Raw genomic sequence first — 19,833 nt, 5'->3', positions numbered from 1 at the left:
AGCATTTTATAGTTCGTTGTTCTCCTCACAGCTACATCCCAATGAGACGGGATCTGCTCCTCACGTTTGGGCGCCTCACATGTACATCCACCGTGCATTAAGAATATCTTCCGTGAATAATAACTTATAAGTACGAGAGATGTTCCCAATACATGGTAGGATGTGCATGTGAGGCGCATGTGAGGAACAGATCCAGATTCATTAGTTCAACCATCCCATCGGGAAATGTAAATCCGGTTATACAACTCCACCGCCCAATTCTGTTATGTTGCTGAGATAGACCCAATCCACCATCGAATTCTGTTACAGAGATGGATTCGAAGTATGGAATCCGAACCCAGAGAATTTGTCCCTCCATTTTGCCAACAGTTCCGACTTCCGGGTAGGTTGGACGGGGCTGCACCATCTCTGTATTCCAACTTCATCCAGCCATGAGGTCAATAACCAGCTCTTCAGGAGTTTAATTTGTAGAGATCATTCAATTGCTTTAAATTGCAGCCATTTTGTCATCCCTTCAGTATCCAAGAATGCATTTTGCAAATGTTGCAATGTTCCAATGGCTGTGTTTGGTTGCACTACAAATTCCATTTGCACTCATGTGGATGTATAAGAGTGCAAAGGATTAGTGAAAATTCTGCTTTATTTTTTGTTTCATATTTGACTTTTTTTTTATTTGTGAAAAGTAAAATAGGAAGTATAATAAAGTAATTTCCACTTTAAATGAAAAGGAATGTAGGAGAGGAGGTTATCTGTCTAGAAAACATAAGATAGGATACAAGATGATGCAGTCCCCACTTTCTATGAGAAAGAATAGAAGTGGGAAAAGGTGGTGCAAATTTTGTATCAGTTTTGGTATGGAAAATTTATATTGTCAGTGAGTGCATACGAGACAAAATGTGTAAATTTTTTATCAGGTAGTAATGGAGTCATAATTACAAACAAACAAAAGCCAAAACTGAATTAGGTACAAATTTTGCACCCAGTTAGGATTTGCGAAGCAAAATGAAACTTCTGTCCTTCTGGCAACCCCAGAATATGCGCCATTGACAACAGAACGTATCCAAATATTTAGACATATTCACTTGTCAATTACAAATTTGTATCCCGTAGAAACACACACTCACACAATTCAATTTGGTATGTATTCATCATCTTCCGGCATCATAGAAGTTGACTTATTCAACAGCTAAGGATGGTCTAAGAGGACCGAAAAAATCGGACATTTGATAAGCACTTGTATATGGTATACCTGATGTATTCATTACAACTTTACAAGAGGAGTATGACGCTGTATGATGCAAAGAGGACAAGGAGGAGAACAAAAATGCATGAACTGAACATGGTATATCAACCCAGATAACCCATTTTTCTGAGATAATCGATGAGACTAGCTTTTGACAGTTTTGAATAGCGCTTTAATCCTTGATGCTTTGCATATTTCTTCAACTGGTCTACCGTCAATGAGTTTGGGTCATTAACTCCAGGAACAGGCAATGGCCCAGTGTTGGCATTAGGTTCTTCTTCCTCTCCTCTGGGTGGAAAAATTGCACACTTACTTCTCTTAACCTGTGATATTGACGGTCGATTTAAGCTGATCTTGCTACCACTGTATGCCACACAATTGAGCATTTCGGCCACAGAGGGAATTGGCTGGTCTGTTCTCCTACCCTTCTTACCGGGATATCTAGGATTTGACAGGTGGTAAGGAGGAATTCCGGGTTGTTTTTGCTTCCCTTCTGACTGTGAAAACATGGCAAAATTGCTCTCTAAAGGAGGAACAAGAGCAGATACTTGGGCCATTATTTGTTCGGACTGTGATTTACTTTTCCATTCTCGCAACTCTAAAGACAATCTCACATTATCATCGTTGTCAGTAACAGAGGTCCCACATGCTTGCATCTCCTTTGCCTCTGACTTGATTGTTGCATCTTCAGTGAAGTGACCCTGCAAGTTCAAGGGTGACCCTGAATCAGTATTTCCAGTGGTGACACAACCAGTTCTTTGGACCTTCACGGTTTCTGAATTATTATTCATTGTCACTATATCTGATTTCACAGGCAAATATAAATCAAAATTCTGCACTGTATGAAGATCACCAAGTTCATTGCCTTCTTCAACCGAGCAAGTCTGGGAATCTGAGTTGATTAGCCTTTTCACTGTATGAAGATCACCAAGATCACCAAGTTCATGAAAATCAGATCTGGAATCATTTACCGCAACATCTTCAGGCTGTTCATACAAGAAATATTAACCGTTTCAGTTAATCAAGGCCCCTAAGCTTATATGTGACATCTTCAACTATTATTAGCAAAGCAATTAATCACTCATTTATTGGAGGAGAGAAACTGTTTCAGCTAATTGAAATCACTGTTTACAGCTTGCACCATATTTAACTTCCAGAATAAGTACTCATGTGAACAAAAGTTGCAAGTGTCCCTATGATACAGAACTCTTGAAGATGTGAAGTATGATTCATTATTGACAAATGGTGGAAAATAGAATATGAGGGTTCTCTATTTCACTTTGACAATTTGTTAATTTGGATTGTCACATGGGTTTCATTCTTTTTCAATCATAGGGCAGGGTCATACTTCCAGCACATGGAAAACCCCCAGCCCAAGAAATTTTTAATACAGGTACATGTCCGTCCCAAAGAGAATGGAGAAGATGTCAGAAACTTCTCCATTAATTACAACTTCAACTGGCAATGTGGTTGCTTTGTCTCTATTGAATCTGAAAACTTTAGAACAATGTTTTCTATAACCATAGATGTTTTTCCCTCTGTATTCAGAAAAGACTGGGTGATGGTTCAAAACTGATTATAATAGTTGTCAAGGTGATGATACCTAGGAGAAAGGCACTCATGGAGGGTTGCCTCATCCAAAAGCCTAGTTGTTTTTGTACAAGGCACCATATTCTATTTTTATATTTTGTGAGATTATAATATTACAACACACGTTATTATACTAAGTTATTCATTTTGTGGGTATATAATATTTTTATTATCTATAATAATTATAAATTCTTAGTTTTGTTTTCTTTCTTATCTTTCTTCTTATGAATATGTTGATTTTCTATGTTTTGATATGAAGTTTATACTTATTTGATTAAGATGATTGCCTGCTGCTATGAATCTTAGGGAGCTATCCTAGAATTTAGGTTTTTTTGTTGAAAAAAATGCATCACCTAGGTGCCTCGGCACTCCCTATCACCTAGCTTTCCTTGGCAGCTTGGCAACTATGCTGATGATCATTGTTCAGAGCAAAGTTTGTAATGGTTGTTTACAAGGTCAGGTCAGTTCCATTCCATTCAGGCTAGGTTTGGTTATAACATCAAACAAGCTAGTAAAGCAAATAAACATGGATAGTTAAACTTGAATTCAAGTTCTCAGTGACTATACAATTTTCCAACTCTAGACCAAGCAGTAGCATTGTTTGTACACCAATAAAGAAATAAAATTACAATATTATATAATGTAGAACAAAGTATCTGCAAGAGCAAAATTTCTATATTTGCTTTACCTGCCAATTTGAACAAGTTAGGCTCAGTTTTGGAAAGAGTGCAAATAGAAATATGTACAGTGCAAATAGCCAAAATATATGGTTCAGAAATACTGCATACCATGGTTTTCAAAACCAGATTGGACCGGACAGTTGGACTGGAAAAACCGGATTTTCCATAAAAACCACTGATTTTGGTCAGCAAACCGCTGACTCGGGCAGTCAACCATTCGAATGGTTTTGACCGGTTTTCATTTATTTTTTTAATTTTTTTGTCAGAACGGGCCGACTGTTCAGTTCGAACGGTCAGACTGTTCGACCTGGTAACCGGACCCCTGACCGGTTCGATCTCCGGGTCGGTTTTAAAAACCATGCTGCATACAAGGTTTTGTACTGAACATACTTGTATTTGCACTCTTTCCAAACTGAGACTTACAAATCATTCAGTATGAATGACATGGACTCACTTCATTTATGGAAGAAAATATAAAAAAAATGAAGATAAGGGCACACATTAATAAAGACTTGTTAATTAATACTTGAGTTATAAACAGTGAACTGTTACAGGTTGAAAGGTCTAGAAAAGATAAGGGCAGGCATAAATGAACATGGTTTAAAATAGTGAGAAATGAGAGCCCATAATTTAACAACGGACATGGCACTGAACAGAGTGTAATTGCAGAATGGGATTTATGTCACCAAGATGCCAACCCCATATAGTTGGGACAAGGCTTTGTTGAATTAAGTAACAAAAACAAAGCATGGTCATTCTCCGCAAATCTCATAAAATATTTCAATAGAAATCTATGAAATTCTAGCTTGTTAACTGGGTTTGCAGAACCTTTATTCAAACACAAGTTCCTAAAGCTTTAAGCATCTGCTTGCTTTTTTTTTGTTTTCATCTGCTTTTTTATTGGATTTATTTTTCATCTACCTGCTATATAATTGAGAATATTTTCAACACAAACTTAGAACTGCATTCAACATACACTGGCTAGGGTATTTTTAACAGTCAAGTGCAAGTTTTCATATCATTAAAGATTATAGCCCCAACATGACCCGTATTAGGAATCTTATGATGCCAATATCCAGCTTTATGTCAGCAAAAGCAACAGGGACCAAGGAATCCTAAAACATTCTATAGAAAGTCTTGTATTCACCAAAGCAGAGAGAGAGAGAGAGAGAGAGAGAGAGAGAGAGAGAGTTGATTGTACACAAAATGAGATAGATAGCCAAACATATTTCTGATACACAAAATTTTAGGCTGATTTCCAGTAATTTCCCCATATAAATGCAATCAAGAACAGTTTCAGTAGAGAAATAACAAGAAGAGATAGGGACACATGATGGCCAATTAGAATTTTGGATGTGGATAAATGAATGCTTTCAGAGCTTTAAGAGTCAAACCTGTTCATCTTTCTTATGGATATGATTTTTTAACAGAGCATTAATTATTTCAAGAATTCTCTTGGCAGGTTCTCTGTCCTGTGATGGAATACTATTATCATCCTTCCTCATTACTTCACCCTTCAGACACTGAATTGATAACTCTAGGAAATGGATCTTTTCTCTCAAAGCATTACAGCATATCTCAGAACAATCTTCGTGTTTATTTTGTTCGTTCCATTCTAGCTGGGTTTGAAGTATCACAAGATCTTCTTCCAACTCTTCAATTTCAGCATCTGCCTTTGATATCAATCTTCTCAATACTTCTAGACAACATTTCACATTCAAAACATCTTCTTCAAGCAAGTCTTACCAAAAAAAAAAAAAAACAAAATTATGAACCATTAGAAATAACAGTAGTGCAAGTGACAATAAGGGATTTAAATATGTAGATAATGAAGTAAACAAGTAAAACCAAATCACCTGCACCATAACCAATGTTGAAGTCATATTCCCATTCATGTCCCACATAATACATGTATTCTAGTTCATCTGAAGAGTCGTTACATCATTGGAAACAACAGTATAAGGTATTATATACGGCAATTCATTCTTTCAAGCCACACTTTGCTCAAAGATAATGGAAAAGAAAGGCACTTCAAGTAAAACATATAACTAAAATTAACAAACCTTGCTTCTCTGGTGGACTCTTGTTATTCAAATCCATAACTTTTTGCACCTTATCCTGAAAATGTCAATATCAATATCACCATACTATCATCCATTTAAGAGATGGGAATGTTACATATAATTGGCTAAAGATAGAAATTCGAGTTCCACTCAGAATCATGAGCTTTATTCATTTAGTTATCAAGGCTGAAATACTGCAGCCTTCCTATGAACCCACAAAAAGAAGAGAAAATTCTCTACTCTAAGAATCGAACAAATACTAGCATACTACTAAGGAATTTTTAGTAATTTCCTAGAATTTATCATTCCAATTACTACCATATCAGAGTATTCCTGGTCTCAGCTATCAGGATCAGCTTTATACCAGATGTACCGTTTCTTCTAAACCATACTAAATTTAGTACTACTAAGGAAGTACTCAGTGATTGTGTATGGTGGGATGAGCACATACTAACTGCCTAAGTGGGATCATGCAGAATGCTCCTGCTCCAAAAAATAAAAAATGCATATTCCACCTGGAGACTGGGATGTCTGTTGACACCAGACCACCTTGCCTTGGTATTTTCCTTATTTTAACACATTATCATCTAACCCATCAATCTTGTCTGCGGATGATTAAGGGCCCATTTGGCGTGTCTTTTTGAGAAGATCTTGTAGCTCTGACAGTCAAAAGACACATTGAGCTTTTGACATAAGATTTGGGCAGCCTGAAGACAGTTTGGCAGACGCGCGTCTTTCCATGCGTTTGCCCGCGTCTTTCCGCGCAAGATTAAAACACGAAAGACACGGGAAGCTTCAAATGAAGCTTCCCAAAATCAGCCCAAAATGGGCTTCTCACGTCTTTTCGGTGCACCGTCTTTTGGTGGCTAGATCTTCTGCGAGACAAACGGGAATAGACCAAAAATCGGTCTTCCCGGTTTGTAAACAGCCAAAAGACCGTGCGTTAAGATGTGCCAAACGGGGCCAAAATTTTTTTTACACATTTTTTATTGGGAAGATTAGTACCTTGTACTTTGGGCCTAGTGCGACTTTGGTCCCTGAACTTTAAAACGTGACAATTTAGCACCCGAACTTTCAAAATGTGTCAATCCATTAGCTGTCGTTAACCAACCGTTAAATGACATTTGAAAAGACACAAATGCCCTTTGAGTGTCATCTAATTTTCTTTATCAACATCCACACGTTATAAAAATGAACAGTCTCAAATCCTTGCCTCTTCTACTCAAGAAAGTTGGGTCATATCTTAGTGGGCATTTTGGTGACCCCAACTTTCTTGAACAGAAGAGGCAAGGATTTGAGACTGTTCATTTTTATCAACATGTGGATGGTTGATAAAGAAAATTAGATGACACTCAAAGGGCATTTGTGTCTTTTCAATGGATTGACACATTTTGAAAGTTCAGTTACTGAATTATCACGTTTTAAAGTTTGGGGACCCAAGTGGCCCTAGGCCCAAATTACAGGGTACTAATTGGGAATTTTTTCTTTTCTATTTGACAATGATGTGCCAATTTGAATGTTCAGTGAATACAAAAGGGTTTACGTTTTCTTATCAATGGAAAAAAAACTTGGTTAAGTAAAGTAATTCAAGATTTATGGAAGCACATTAAATTATTGTGTTGAAAGGCTTTTATATCATCAATATCCAACTAACTACTGAACGCATTAGTGTAATGTCATCTCGTAACTACATTCTTTTATAAGTATCTCCTAAGTACAATGCAAGTCGGTAAAGCAAGTCGCTCACCTATTTTTTCCCTTACCTGGGGGCTGATCAATGCTGTGCTTCAAACCAAGAAATATGGACCAGAGCTACAGCGATTGCAACTCGTCTCAACCTTAATCAGCCGGGTGCCACTGTTTCGGGCCCATCATCTTGAATTCATAATTCAGCAGGTGTCATTCCGGAAGTCGTGATAGTTAACCCAGCCAATACGTAATAACAAAACGCTGGCCACCTAAAGAATCGAACCCCCACTAACATTGAAATGGTAGAAATAAAATCAGGTAGAATGAGTAACCGATGCAGGTTATATCAAAACTTGTAAAACCAATAAAACTGATAGAACTTCGAACTGCATACAGCAGCTTGCCCCGAAAAATAAAGAAGCAATAACGAAATGTAGCTCAAAGAACCAAAACAAGAATAGAAATTCGCTGCGGACTCAATTGCAGACACCTCCTAACTTCCCAAGTGCAGAAAATAGCATCAAGTTGGAAACAACACGAGATTAATCTCGAAAATTCATAAAAAAGATAGAAAAGAAAAGCAAGAACGAGTAACACCATACCTTCCCCTCTGCAAAGCCACGAAACGAGACGACAATCATGGAAAAGTGAGAATTCTTGTTTCAGAGTCCAAGAAAGCATCGGTTTCTATGGTTTGAAAGGCCTAAAATCTATCACAAAGAAAATCTGTGAGAGAGAAAGTCCGTTTAACGGAGCCGGAAAAGGGCGGCAACGAAAGCGACGAGTGTTCGGGCTTCAGTGCAGGAAAATGGCAATGTGTAAATCATTTCTTAGTGTCGGGTAATTTGCGCGCACGAAACTTCAAACGTGCTTTTTATAGAAGGAGGTGAATGTGAAGCTTCGTGCTTCACCACAAGATTGCCCCCACAACGTCCCACACCACATCTCCGTTGTGTATTGGGCTCCCGACGATGATGACATTATCATTTTTGGTATATCATCGGGAGATCTTTTCAGTATACGGCGGGAATGTGCGGTGGGACATTATACGGGGCAATCTTGTGGGAGGCTGATTTGATTTCCACCACCTGAACTGAACTGAGATTGTGGATTCACGTGTGAACACGTGATAGGATGGACCATTCCATCGTTGAATCTTGTCTTAATTGAGCCGAGTCATCAACTGACTCAGGAGGGTCTACTCTACTGTCTTAATTGATACTGTTGCCATAAAGTACTTTTTTGCCATTATCGATTCTTAATTATCTTTCAACACTTGATTATTAGAGCCGGAATTGGAGTATCTTTCCCCCTTTTTTTTGTCCTTAATTCTCTCTTCATAAAGCATTCCACATGTCTTTGTGAAGGAAATAACAAGCGATTGGTCTGAAGGAGCTACTTTAAAGGGTCCCACTGGTCAGATATGGCATATCAAAATAAATATAGAAGTTAATTGAGTCTTTTTTTTTTAGGATGGTTGGGAGTTTTTCACAAAGGACCATTGCTTAAATGTTGGTAACTTTTTAGTATTTAGATATAAAGGAAATATGAATTTTACTGTGAGAATCTTTAATACAAGCACATGTTGGAATGAGCATACTTTTACTGTCACGTCTTCACAAGAACCACCCAACAGCTTGGCTTCCAACCAGTTTGAACAACCAAATAATAAGATCACAAGTAAGAAGCTTCATAAACTTGATGGTAGTGATCATATTTAATGTCTCCATTATCTTTATATATATTTATGAATTTTTTCCTTTTGTGATATAGGAGATAAAGCTTCACCATCAAATCCTGATAAGTCGAGTGAGAGTGTAACCGCAATTGCAAGGGGAAAAGCATATGCATTTCACTCCCATAAGCTTTATTTTGTGGCTGAAATTAAAGCATCCAATGTGGGCATACCATGCTGTTTTGTGAGTTGGTTCTCTCCCCTGGTGTATGCTCTTGTTATAAATTAATAATTTATTAGGAATTAGTTCTTTCATTTATTGATTAGATGTTGATACAACATATAAAGAGGTCCTTTGCAAGGCATCTCCCAAAACATCAAGTACGAGTTGTCCTACGAGTTCCAGAAGGTGGATGGTGGGAGGTGAATTACTACAATACTGAAAGAAATAAGGATTTATACGGAGGATGGAGTGCATTTTTCTGTGACAACAATCTCACTGAAGGATATTATTGTGTATTTGAGCTTGTAAATTAATTAGAGATGATGGTTTACATTTTTCGTTGATGGATATTAATTGAAAGTAAGAACTTTAATTTGAAAAATGTAGGTTACTTGACAGCCTTTGTTCTTTGTTTTTATTTTCTCTACATGTAACACTACTTTGCTACACGGTATTGTTTTCTGTTTTCTGTAAGCTACACATCTTGACTGAATTTCTATAACAAAATCCATAGAATAGATAGACAACTTTCATACAAGATGGTGTGGGTATACCTCAACAGGTTATCAGCTGGTAAATCTTTTTACATGGAAACATCTTTAAGTGCAAATGCAACAACAAATTAGAGCTAGTGTGCCTTGTTCAAGTTGCCCATCCTAACCTGGATTTTGCTGAAAAGCCCAGCTAACTCAACTTCATCCTGATTCTTAATTTAATTAAGTTGGGTGTGTGTCATTAACCATTACCATTCAAACTTGTTTTCATGTGAGAATATTATAAGCCCGAAGCTTCCCTTTTAGTTTCTTCAATGGAAGAGTCACCGGTGAATATGTTGAAAAGTAAAAATGGTAATTTTGTAATTTTTTTTTTATATTTTTGTCTGAGAAAATGGTGTTATATATGCAGCATCGATGCCAAAAATATACTTGCTAAGTGTCTAAGTTTTCTGAAGCTGTACACTTCCAGAACCTGGTAAATGGATTCATTGAAACCAATAAACATACATGTAACTTAGTCCACTACTTGACATTTTTTGGTCATGTATGAAAATGCTAAATCAATAAACATATTCTGGGTGAGTGTCTTTTGGATGCTTTAAATGATATTTCATATGTAACTTGGTCCACTACTCAACATTAGTTTTGTTTTTATTTTTATTTTTTAGATTGAGTTCATACATACAAGACACAACAATAGACATATCGGTGTAAGATTGATGAAGAAATATCATTTTTTTTTTCTTTTTTTTTTTTTTGTTTAATATGTGATAAGACAACCAATTACAATACAGTTATTATAATGGATGAATGAAAACTCTAAATTTGAAAATATATATTCACTTTTGTTATTGAATTGTTAGTCATTTTGATTTAAAAATAGAGAAAATGGCCTTTTTGCATGAATAGGTTATGACTACTGGTACAATCTTCTAGTGGTGTTTTCTAATTAACGTTTCACAATTTTTTAGGCTTGTAGTCGTAGTTATATATATTTATCGCTATAATTGAATAAAATGTTTTCGGCAAGGAATATAGCAGCCACTATATTTAGTTTATTTACCACAAATTATAATCTATAGTGGTAGTCATTTCACCGTTATAAGTTTTCAAAATGCCGAATTATTGCATTTAGCGGCAATTATAAATGCCATTATAACATTAACATTTATCACTATTTCAGAACTATAGTGCTAGATTATCCGCTTTAATATAGAATATTGCAATTAGGGGTGGATTCGGGTTAAATTGAACTGAATATTTGGCTATTTAAGCTCAGTTCGTAGAAATAGCACAGGTTCGAGCTTTATTCAAGTTAGAAACTTAAGTTTGGCTTGAGTCGAGCCACTACAAGACCGTTTTAATATAGAATATTGCAATTAGGGGTGGATTTGGGCTAAACTGAACCGAATATTTAGCTATTCGAGCTCAGTTCGTAAAAATGGCACAGGTTCGAGCTTTATTCAAGCTAGAGACTTAAGTTCGGCTTGAGTCGAGCCACAACAAGAAAAACGGTCAATGACCACTGGCTTAGGCCTTTAGTCCGCCCTCTTATCAGCTGCCGCCCTTTTGAACACATGGAAACGTAGAAAAAAGGGAAATAAAATGTGTCAGGATTAGTAATCTCGACTGTAGCTTGTTATTTGTAATTACTGTGCTTGAATCTCTAATCAAAGCATTTATATAATATTAATCTATGTTTTGAACTTTAATTAGTCTATATATGTTTTTCTTCCTTCCATATTGAAACTAAGCAAAATAGTTGATCACACTAATCCAGGGTATTCCCACTATTTATAGTACATAATCTACAGATTACTCCCGTGCCCTGAATTCCCATTAAATGTTTTTATATATTATTAATTTGTTCTTGGTCCCATTGAAATTGTATTTTGACTACATTTTTTCTTTTCTTTTTATCCCAAGTGCATTTAGGAATCTGAGAAATATACCCAAATTAATCAATAATATATACAAGTCATTCATGGGTTCTTAATAGATTCCCTGTTTATCATAAAGAGATTAAAGTAATGGTGTGCCACTCTTTTTTTTTTTAATGTGCTTAGGCTGTTTAAGTTGTAGACCTAAGTTAGTATCAGTAAGTAAAGTATTATAGAAACAGTGATGATATGCTGGTTTGTTTACCAAGGAAAACCTTTCCAAATGAATTAAGCAGTATATGTTAACTCCAATTAATCCATATTTCATATCAGAGTAGATTTTATATACTAAAATATTATTCACAAAAGTAATAATAAATTACATGGTCTTGTGATTTTATCTTTTATTTTTCTTTTTCTGTACTTTTAATAAATAATTGTATATGTATATATACTGTATACACACAAATTAAAGAGATTTCTACAGAACAGGGAAAGTTATACAAAAAATATATTTGGAATATGAAATCAATAAAAAAATCGTCTTTCATTTAGCACTCAATGGAAGTTCCTAAAACCTATTATGTCAGTACATGACTGCATAAAGAGATCAGACTGTTTTGTACAATAATCAACAATGATACAATGAAAATTATTTTCATTAAGCAAAGCTACTTTCATGAAATAGCTTTCTGATCTTCAATTTATGAAAGTATTGAGTCAGTTTCAATCACATTATATACACAAAAGGGAAAAGAAGATACAAACAAGCAAACACAACCCTTCTTAATACAGCAGGGAATCTCTATCATAACTTGAAGGGACTACCCAAGGGGCAAAGAACCAAAGAGAGTTAGATTCAATTAGTGACTTTAATAATTGGCACAAATACATTAATTATGGTGACAAGACCTTATTAAAGGGCTATAAACATCACTAGTCTTTAGTTTTTTTCATATATATGGATCTTGGACTTGCAATATAACCTTGATGCATTTGTTATTATGAACGTAACTAATTGGGAGAGGGCCAGCCCCCTCTTCTATCAAATGATTTACATTTGATTCATGTCTATTATGATGTCATTGGCACTTTGGATTATTGTGGGATGAATCATCAAAGGGTGTGAAGTGAAGCAGCTCTTTGTAATGTGCTTTCTTGTGTTTTTTATTCCATTTCTCATAACACTTTTCTCCATGAAGTACTTTTTGCTGCATAATTTCAATATTTATTGATATTGTTGCCATAAAGTACTTTTTTGCCGTTATTACCCTTTGAAATTATGGAAAAACCAATTTGTTCTTCGGTGCGGGTTCAAGGGATTAGATGGTTTTTAGTTTATTACATGCCTACATGGTACTGTGATCCAGTGATGTGATGTTTAGGACCCATCATCAGCATGGGATTCATACGTACCTCATCTGCTTGTTACTTCTCTCTTTTGAGTTTTAACATTAGTTGGATTATGGGTGAGCCAGATCCAATGAGCTGGTCTTTGAGTGAAAAATGCCAGTCAGACCTGGTTGGACCCGAGTGCTGAAACCTGTTTGGCTACTTCCTGTTAACTGGTATTAAATGAAACGGATTGATAAAATAGTAGATGCAAGATTACATTTTTGTTGGTGAATTAGACCGGTGATTTCAGCACCTCTAAAGCTTGAGATTTGTGTACTTTTGGTTTTCTAATTAGACCAAGCCATGCTCCTTCGAGGTCTGCAAATTCTAGTATTCTACGGCCAAATTTGGTCTGTGCGTAATTATTTCCCCTGCCTAGAGATGCATCCGAGGTGAAGCCAATCACAAAACCCCAAAAAAATTAGGCTTGGCTTGAAAATCGGGCTAGGGTTGAAAATGGCACTCTGAATAGAATCAGCAAGTTGGATTAATGTAGAATCTTATTCAGGGATCATAGGCTTAAGTTTTTAGGTTGAATGATTAATTAGCATGGTATCAGAGTTTGTTTGATTAAGTGATTTTCAATCCCCTTACCCATATTATAATTAATTAAATTTCAGTACAAGATATGAATAGACCTATAAATGTTTATTCAAACTTCAAGCCTAATAGGCTTTTGCACAAAAGGCGTGTCAGGGAATAAACTTTTCTAAGGACCTCAAGCTCTTAGATGAATGATTCCTTCACAAGCCCAACCCAACCCTGATGTATCAATACACTTATAAATCATCATCAAAGCCTTATGGTCATGGATCAATACACTTATAATTGAAGAAGTGTATATTATATGCAATCTATGTAATGATTTATATACATATAATTATATTTATGCTAGAGGAAAGGGAGAAAGGAGGTATAGAATGACTGTATAATGTCTTGTATGGGTTTAATCCAAATTTAACTCGACCAACCCAATTTCATGGTTGGGTTGAATTGCAGCTGAGAATCTTAATTAAGGTTAGGGTTAGTTTTTAACACATAAGATCATACAAAGATTCAACTCAAGTCCAGTTGGTCCTATTTGCATCACTTCTGCTGCCTAACTATTTTCATACACATGGTCGGGTCTCGACTCTCGATATAAATGTTCTGACCCACAGCTAGGAAATGCATAAATGAAGCGAGTGGTTTGGCCAGATTAAGCAACCAGATGTCCTCTTGGTTACCAGTGGTCAAACCACCATGAGGTCTAGTCTGGAGCTCTTGACCAGTCTGGGTTGTCAATTTCAAGTAAGGTCTGAAGACACGTCTGTCTGAAGTATTCCACTGGCCAAGGTCAACCCAGAACCGGTGGTTTATCTACGCAAATCATGCACCGAAATATAAGCCAATCACAAAATTAACTTAGCAAATCTCAGAGATGAAAAGCAATCTCCTGTACCTTGTTTTTGTCAATCACCTTCTCTCTCTCCCCGCTTCTGCTGCTGCTGCTCTGCTCCAGCACTTGGTCCATGAGTCCACTGTGGGTTCCGAAACCATATTAACAAGGTGTTAATACGCTATAGCAAGTAGCGGAGCAGCAGTTCAGAGAAGCTGAAAAAGAGAAGGAGATCAAAGTATCTTCCTTCCAAGGAAACCTAATCAATTCTGTACGTTTTAGTACAGAGATTTGTTGTTCCATTAACATGAAAGTGTCTCTCCGATGTCCTCGTGTTGAAGTACTCTCTTGCATACGGAATCAGAATAAAAAATAACGGATGCACGCCATGCAGAATTATTCCGGCCCCCTCTACTACTAGCCATCTCTCCCCTATAAACCACATCTTGCCCATGAATTTGACGTCAATTCACGGTCAGGATGCATTCCCCCTACTTTGGGGCTATAAAATTCTGATCTAGGCTGATTGGTCATTCTGCCGTCTCTATGTGTGTCAAGGGGTTTCATTCACTCGATCATAATCGTTTCTGATGTTAACCATTATACCACAACACTGGAAGCCCATTTATGTGACAGAGTTGATTGAATAACCAGTCACGAGAAAAGGGGAATTAAAACAAAAATAATTTGAAAAAAATCTGACGGCCCAACCAGTTTGAACCCGTATATTATCTTATCTTCTATCAATGGATCAGACATTGCCACAATCTAACCTAATCTAATATAAATTCATTAGGGATGGACTATGATGGAGGCCCATCCCAAGGCCCTTCTCACCCCTAAGGGCGGCAACTCCTAAGATAAGGTCAAGAGTTCAAGATAAGTCAAGAAAGGATAATTCAAGATCCATCAATACATAATCCAAGACTCCAAGACTTATCAAGAATCCAAGATTATCAAGACTCTTCCAATATTAGCAAGAACTCAAGACTCCAATCAAGATCCAACAAAGACTCCAAGAAGCATCAAGAAATCCAAGACTCCCAGATTCATGCATAAGGAGAGCCAGGGAGATCGGACGGTAGAAGATCAAGCCCAAGAAATTCAAGAGGGTTCGACCTTATCAAGACAGCCCAAGAGGATCAAGATCAAGATCAAGATTCATGTTCTTTCCTAGTCCTTTTACAATTTCCAAATGTATTATAAATACTGCTATTTTCCCAAAGTTATTCATCAATTCATACTTCAGATTTTTAGAATTTCTTCAAGTTCTCTTCTTCCTATTTTTGCCACCTTTTCTCTCTCCTAGAGAAATTGGTGTTTTTCGCTAGGTGCTAGCGAACGTCCGGTGCTTGCATAGCCAGCTCCGGTTCTCATTGCTTCCACGCTGCGTCAGGTGGTATCAGAGCAGGGAATTCACCCAGTCATGTCCAACCCAGACGGTAGCAGTCGCAACCCACCGCGTGACGGAGATCAGGGGTTCCCAGCTATTTGGAGAGCAATCGAAGAGCAGTGTACAGTTACACGTAACATCGAACGACAGTTGGCAGAGGTGACTGAACAACTGCAAACCTTGTTACGGGAGGTTGTCCCACGAATCCGGGAAAATCCACAGCAGATAGCAGGAGACGACTACGACAGACCACCTGTCGCTACTGCGTCTCGACGTCCAGTTCTTGACGACAGTGATGACGATTTCGAATTTGGTGGTACTCCAGCTCTTCCCGGCAACGACAGAAACGATAGAAATTGGCACAATCAAGGTAATTTCAACCCCCGTAGGAATAATGATGAATTTAAACTCAAGGTAGATATTCCTACTTTTAGTGGAGATCTTGGTATAGAGGGACTTTTGGATTGGATCACAAAAGTCGATAGGTTCTTTGATTACATGGAAATACCAGAGGAACGAAGGGTAAAATTAGTAGCTTTCCGATTAAAGGGAGGCGCATCTGTTTGGTGGGAACGGATGAGAGAGACCCGGATGAGAGAAGGAAGGGGTCCTGTTCGAACCTGGAGGCGCATGAAACAATTAATCAGAGGTAGATTTTTACCTCCTGACTATGAACAATATATGTTTGAATCTTATCAGAGGTGTGCGCAGGGTTCCCGTAGTGTTAATGAATATACATCTGAATTTTTGAGATTAGCTGAAAGAAATCATATATCTGAAAGTGATAACCAGCAGGCAGCCCATTATCTAAGCGGTTTAAGACCGTCTATCAGAGATAAAATTGGGGTACAGATGGTTCTTAGTGTGCAGGAAGCAAGGAACCTATCCTTGAAAGCAGAATTAATGTTCCAGGATAAGGCACGCAGTGATAATTATCGCCGGTACAACGGAAGCGACAACAGACCGGCAACTGTCGACAGGAATAAGTCAGTTTCGGCAGCACAACCTTCTCACCCGGCAAGTACCAGTAACGCCGGTAAGGCTACTACAGGAGGACATACTCGAGGTAATCCTTCCAACCCTCCTAAACCCAGCAACCCTTATGCAAGGCCTGCTCCTATTAAATGTTTTAAATGTAATGAGGTTGGACATAGATCCAGTAACTGTCCCAAGAGGAAGGCAGTTAATATGGTAGAAAGGGAAGAGGAAGAAGATATTGAGGAAGAGGTATATTGTGGACCTGATGGGGAGGATGAAGAGGGTCCACATGAACATGAGGAGTATACTTGTGTGGTAAGAAAATTAATGTTGTCCCAGAAAAATAAGGATACTTCTCAAAGGCACAGATTATTTCGTACCAGATGTATTGTCAAGGGAAAATTATTTAATTTAATTATTGACAGTGGTAGTCAGGAAAATATTATTTGCAGGGATGTCATCCAACAATTACAGCTGATTCCTGAAAAACATTTCAACCCATACACAATTGGGTGGATCAAGGAAGGAGGCGGCGTACGAGTGGAAGAACGCTGCAAGGTACCTTTTTCAATTGGTAAGTACCATGATGAAGCATATTGTGATATTGTAGATTTGGATGCTTGCCATATTTTGTTAGGGAGGCATTGGCAATTTGATACAGATGCAAGGCACATGGGTAGGAAGAATACCTACCAACTTGAAAAAGAAGGTACACGTTATACTTTGTTACCCATAAGAGAAAAAAGTATTACAAATACTCCAAAGGCACATGAGAAAAATTTTCTTATCATCACCCATCATCATGCTGAATTTGTTAAAGAATGTAAGGGTACTCATGAGATACATTTGTTAGTAGTAAAAGGAGATGTTAATGATGAAAATACAATTTCAGCTGAAATACAGGGACTACTGGATGAATTTAATGATGTAGTTCTAGAGGAGTTACCAAATGAACTCCCTCCCATGAGAGATATACAACACCATATTGATTTTGTTCCAGGTGCTAGTCTACCTAACCTCCCACATTACAGGATGAGTCCTAAGGAGAATGAAATTTTATGAGAAAAGGTAGAAAAATTATTGAAAAAGGGACACATTCAAATCAGCATGAGTCCTTGTGCAGTACCTGCCTTATTAACACCTAAGAAGGATGGCAGTTGGAGAATGTGTGTCGACAGTAGGGCCATTAACAAGATCACCATTAGGTACAAATTTCCCATTCCTAGGCTGGACGACATGCTGGACCAACTAAGCGGAGCTGTAGTTTTCTCAAAAATAGATCTCAGGAGTGGATATCATCAAATCAGGATCCGTTCCGGGGATGAATGAAAGACAGCCTTCAAGACTAGAGATGGCTTGTTCAAGTGGTTGGTCATGCCCTTTGGACTAACCAATGCACCCAACACTTTCATGAGGCTGATGAACCAGGTATTGCGCCCCTTCATTGGTAAATTTGTGGTAGTCTTTTTTTATGATATTTTGATATACAGCAAATCGATCACTAAGCATGTGGGACATATTAGGGAGGTCCTGAAAACATTGAGGGAAAATAAATTATATGCTAATTTGAAGAAATGCATCTTTATGAATGATAATTTATTATTCCTGGAATTTATTATAAGCAAGGATGGTGTGAAAGTAGATGAGGAAAAGGTGAAAGCCATTAGGGAGTGGCCGACCCCATCCACTGTCACAGATGTCAGGCGATTTCATGGGTTGGCAACTTTCTATAAGCGTTTTATTAAGAATTTTAGTAGTATCATGGCTCTCATTATTGAATGCTTGAAAAAGGGGAAATTTCAATGGGGAGAAGAACAAGAGCAAAGTTTTGCTCTCATAAAAGAAAAGTTATGTACTACTCCTGTTCTTGCCTTACTAGATTTCGATAAATTATTTGAAGTTGAATGTGACGCCAGTGGAGTTGGCATAGGGGCTGTATTGTCCCAAGAGAAAAGACCCATTGCTTTCTTTAGTGAAAAATTATGTGAAGCTAGGAGAAAGTGGTCTACTTATGACAAGGAGTTTTATGCTGTGATAAGAGCCTTGAAAACATGAGAACACTATTTAATTGCAAAAGAAATTGTTCTCTATACTGACCACCATGCCCTAAAATATCTTAGTGGGCAAAAGCAATTAAGAAGTGATTTACATGCCAGATGGTCTGCTTTCCTAGACAAGTTTCCATATAAAATTGTGTATAAGACAGGACAGCAAAATAAAGTGGCTGATGCACTTAGTAGGCGTATAGCTCTCATCAAGACCCTCAGCGTTGAGATTGTGGGATTTGAGTGCCTAAAAGACTTATATGCCCAAGATGAAGACTTCTAACAGGTATGGGAGAAATGTGTGAATAAGCAGCCAGCAGAAGACTTCTTTATTTATGACGGGTTCCTTATGAAAGGGGAACAACTGTGTATCCCTTGCACCTCCCTCCGCGAAAAAATCATTAGGGATTTGCATGGGGGTGGACTAGCAGGACACTTGGGAAGGGACAAAACAATAGAAGCTGTTAAGGGGCGATATTACTGGCCGAAATTGAGAATGGACGTGTCTACCATTGTAAGCAGGTGCTATGTTTGTCAAACAACTAAGGGACAAACCCAAAACACAGGTCTCTACATGCCCCTACCCGTTCCTACTGCTATATGGGAAGACTTGTCCATGGATTTTGTGCTAGGCTTGCCAAAGACCCAGAGGAACATGGACTCCGTCTTTGTAGTGGTTGATAGGTTCTCAAAAATGGCTCACTTCCTCCCATGCAAGAAAACAACAGATACATCCGCAACAGCCAAATTATTTTTTAGGGAGATTGTTCGCTTACATGGGGTACCCAAGACCATCACTTCAGATCGTGACACACGGTTCCTCAGTCACTTTTGGATGACCCTGTGGAGGTTGTTTGATTCATCACTTAATTTCAACAGTACAGCCCATCCGCAGACAGATGGACAAACAGAAGTGGTAAATCGAACCTTAGGGAATTTAATTCGCAGCATATGCCGGGAACGGCCGAAACAGTGGGACTTCGCCATAGCCCAGGCTGAGTTCGCCTATAACAATGCAGTGCATAGTTCTACAGGCAGATCCCCATTCTCCATCGCGTACATGAAGGTCCCTAACCATGCGCTGGATTTAGTGAAACTACCCAA

At 37.7% G+C, this 19,833-nt stretch overlaps 1 protein-coding gene across 2 annotated transcripts; it reads right to left on the bottom strand.

The window, feature by feature from the left end:
• Window positions 1-999: 999 nt before the first annotated feature.
• Window positions 1,000-8,005, bottom strand: LOC148844971 (uncharacterized). 2 transcript variants are annotated; one of them, XM_088953455.1, is made up of 6 exons: window positions 7,868-8,005; window positions 7,340-7,553; window positions 5,577-5,631; window positions 5,370-5,438; window positions 4,908-5,254; window positions 1,000-2,229 (listed from the first exon to the last, which is right to left on the bottom strand). In XM_088953455.1, exons 3-6 carry the CDS (start codon window positions 5,611-5,613, stop codon window positions 1,348-1,350), a joined length of 1,335 nt encoding a protein of 444 aa, XP_088809581.1. In that variant the 5' UTR covers window positions 5,614-5,631; window positions 7,340-7,553; window positions 7,868-8,005; the 3' UTR covers window positions 1,000-1,347. The 2 variants fall into 2 exon arrangements, with proteins under 2 accessions (XP_088809581.1, XP_088809582.1); XM_088953456.1 differs by lacking the exon at window positions 7,868-8,005 and having other exon boundaries at window positions 7,324-7,461.
• Between the last annotated feature and the right edge of the window lie 11,828 nt (window positions 8,006-19,833).

The sequence above is a fragment of the Nelumbo lutea genome, chromosome 7 (assembly GCF_056320005.1).
Source record: "Nelumbo lutea isolate HS-2025 chromosome 7, American lotus-T2T, whole genome shotgun sequence".
Lineage (NCBI taxonomy): Eukaryota > Viridiplantae > Streptophyta > Magnoliopsida > Proteales > Nelumbonaceae > Nelumbo > Nelumbo lutea.
This window is presented reverse-complemented; position numbering and strand designations above follow the sequence as displayed.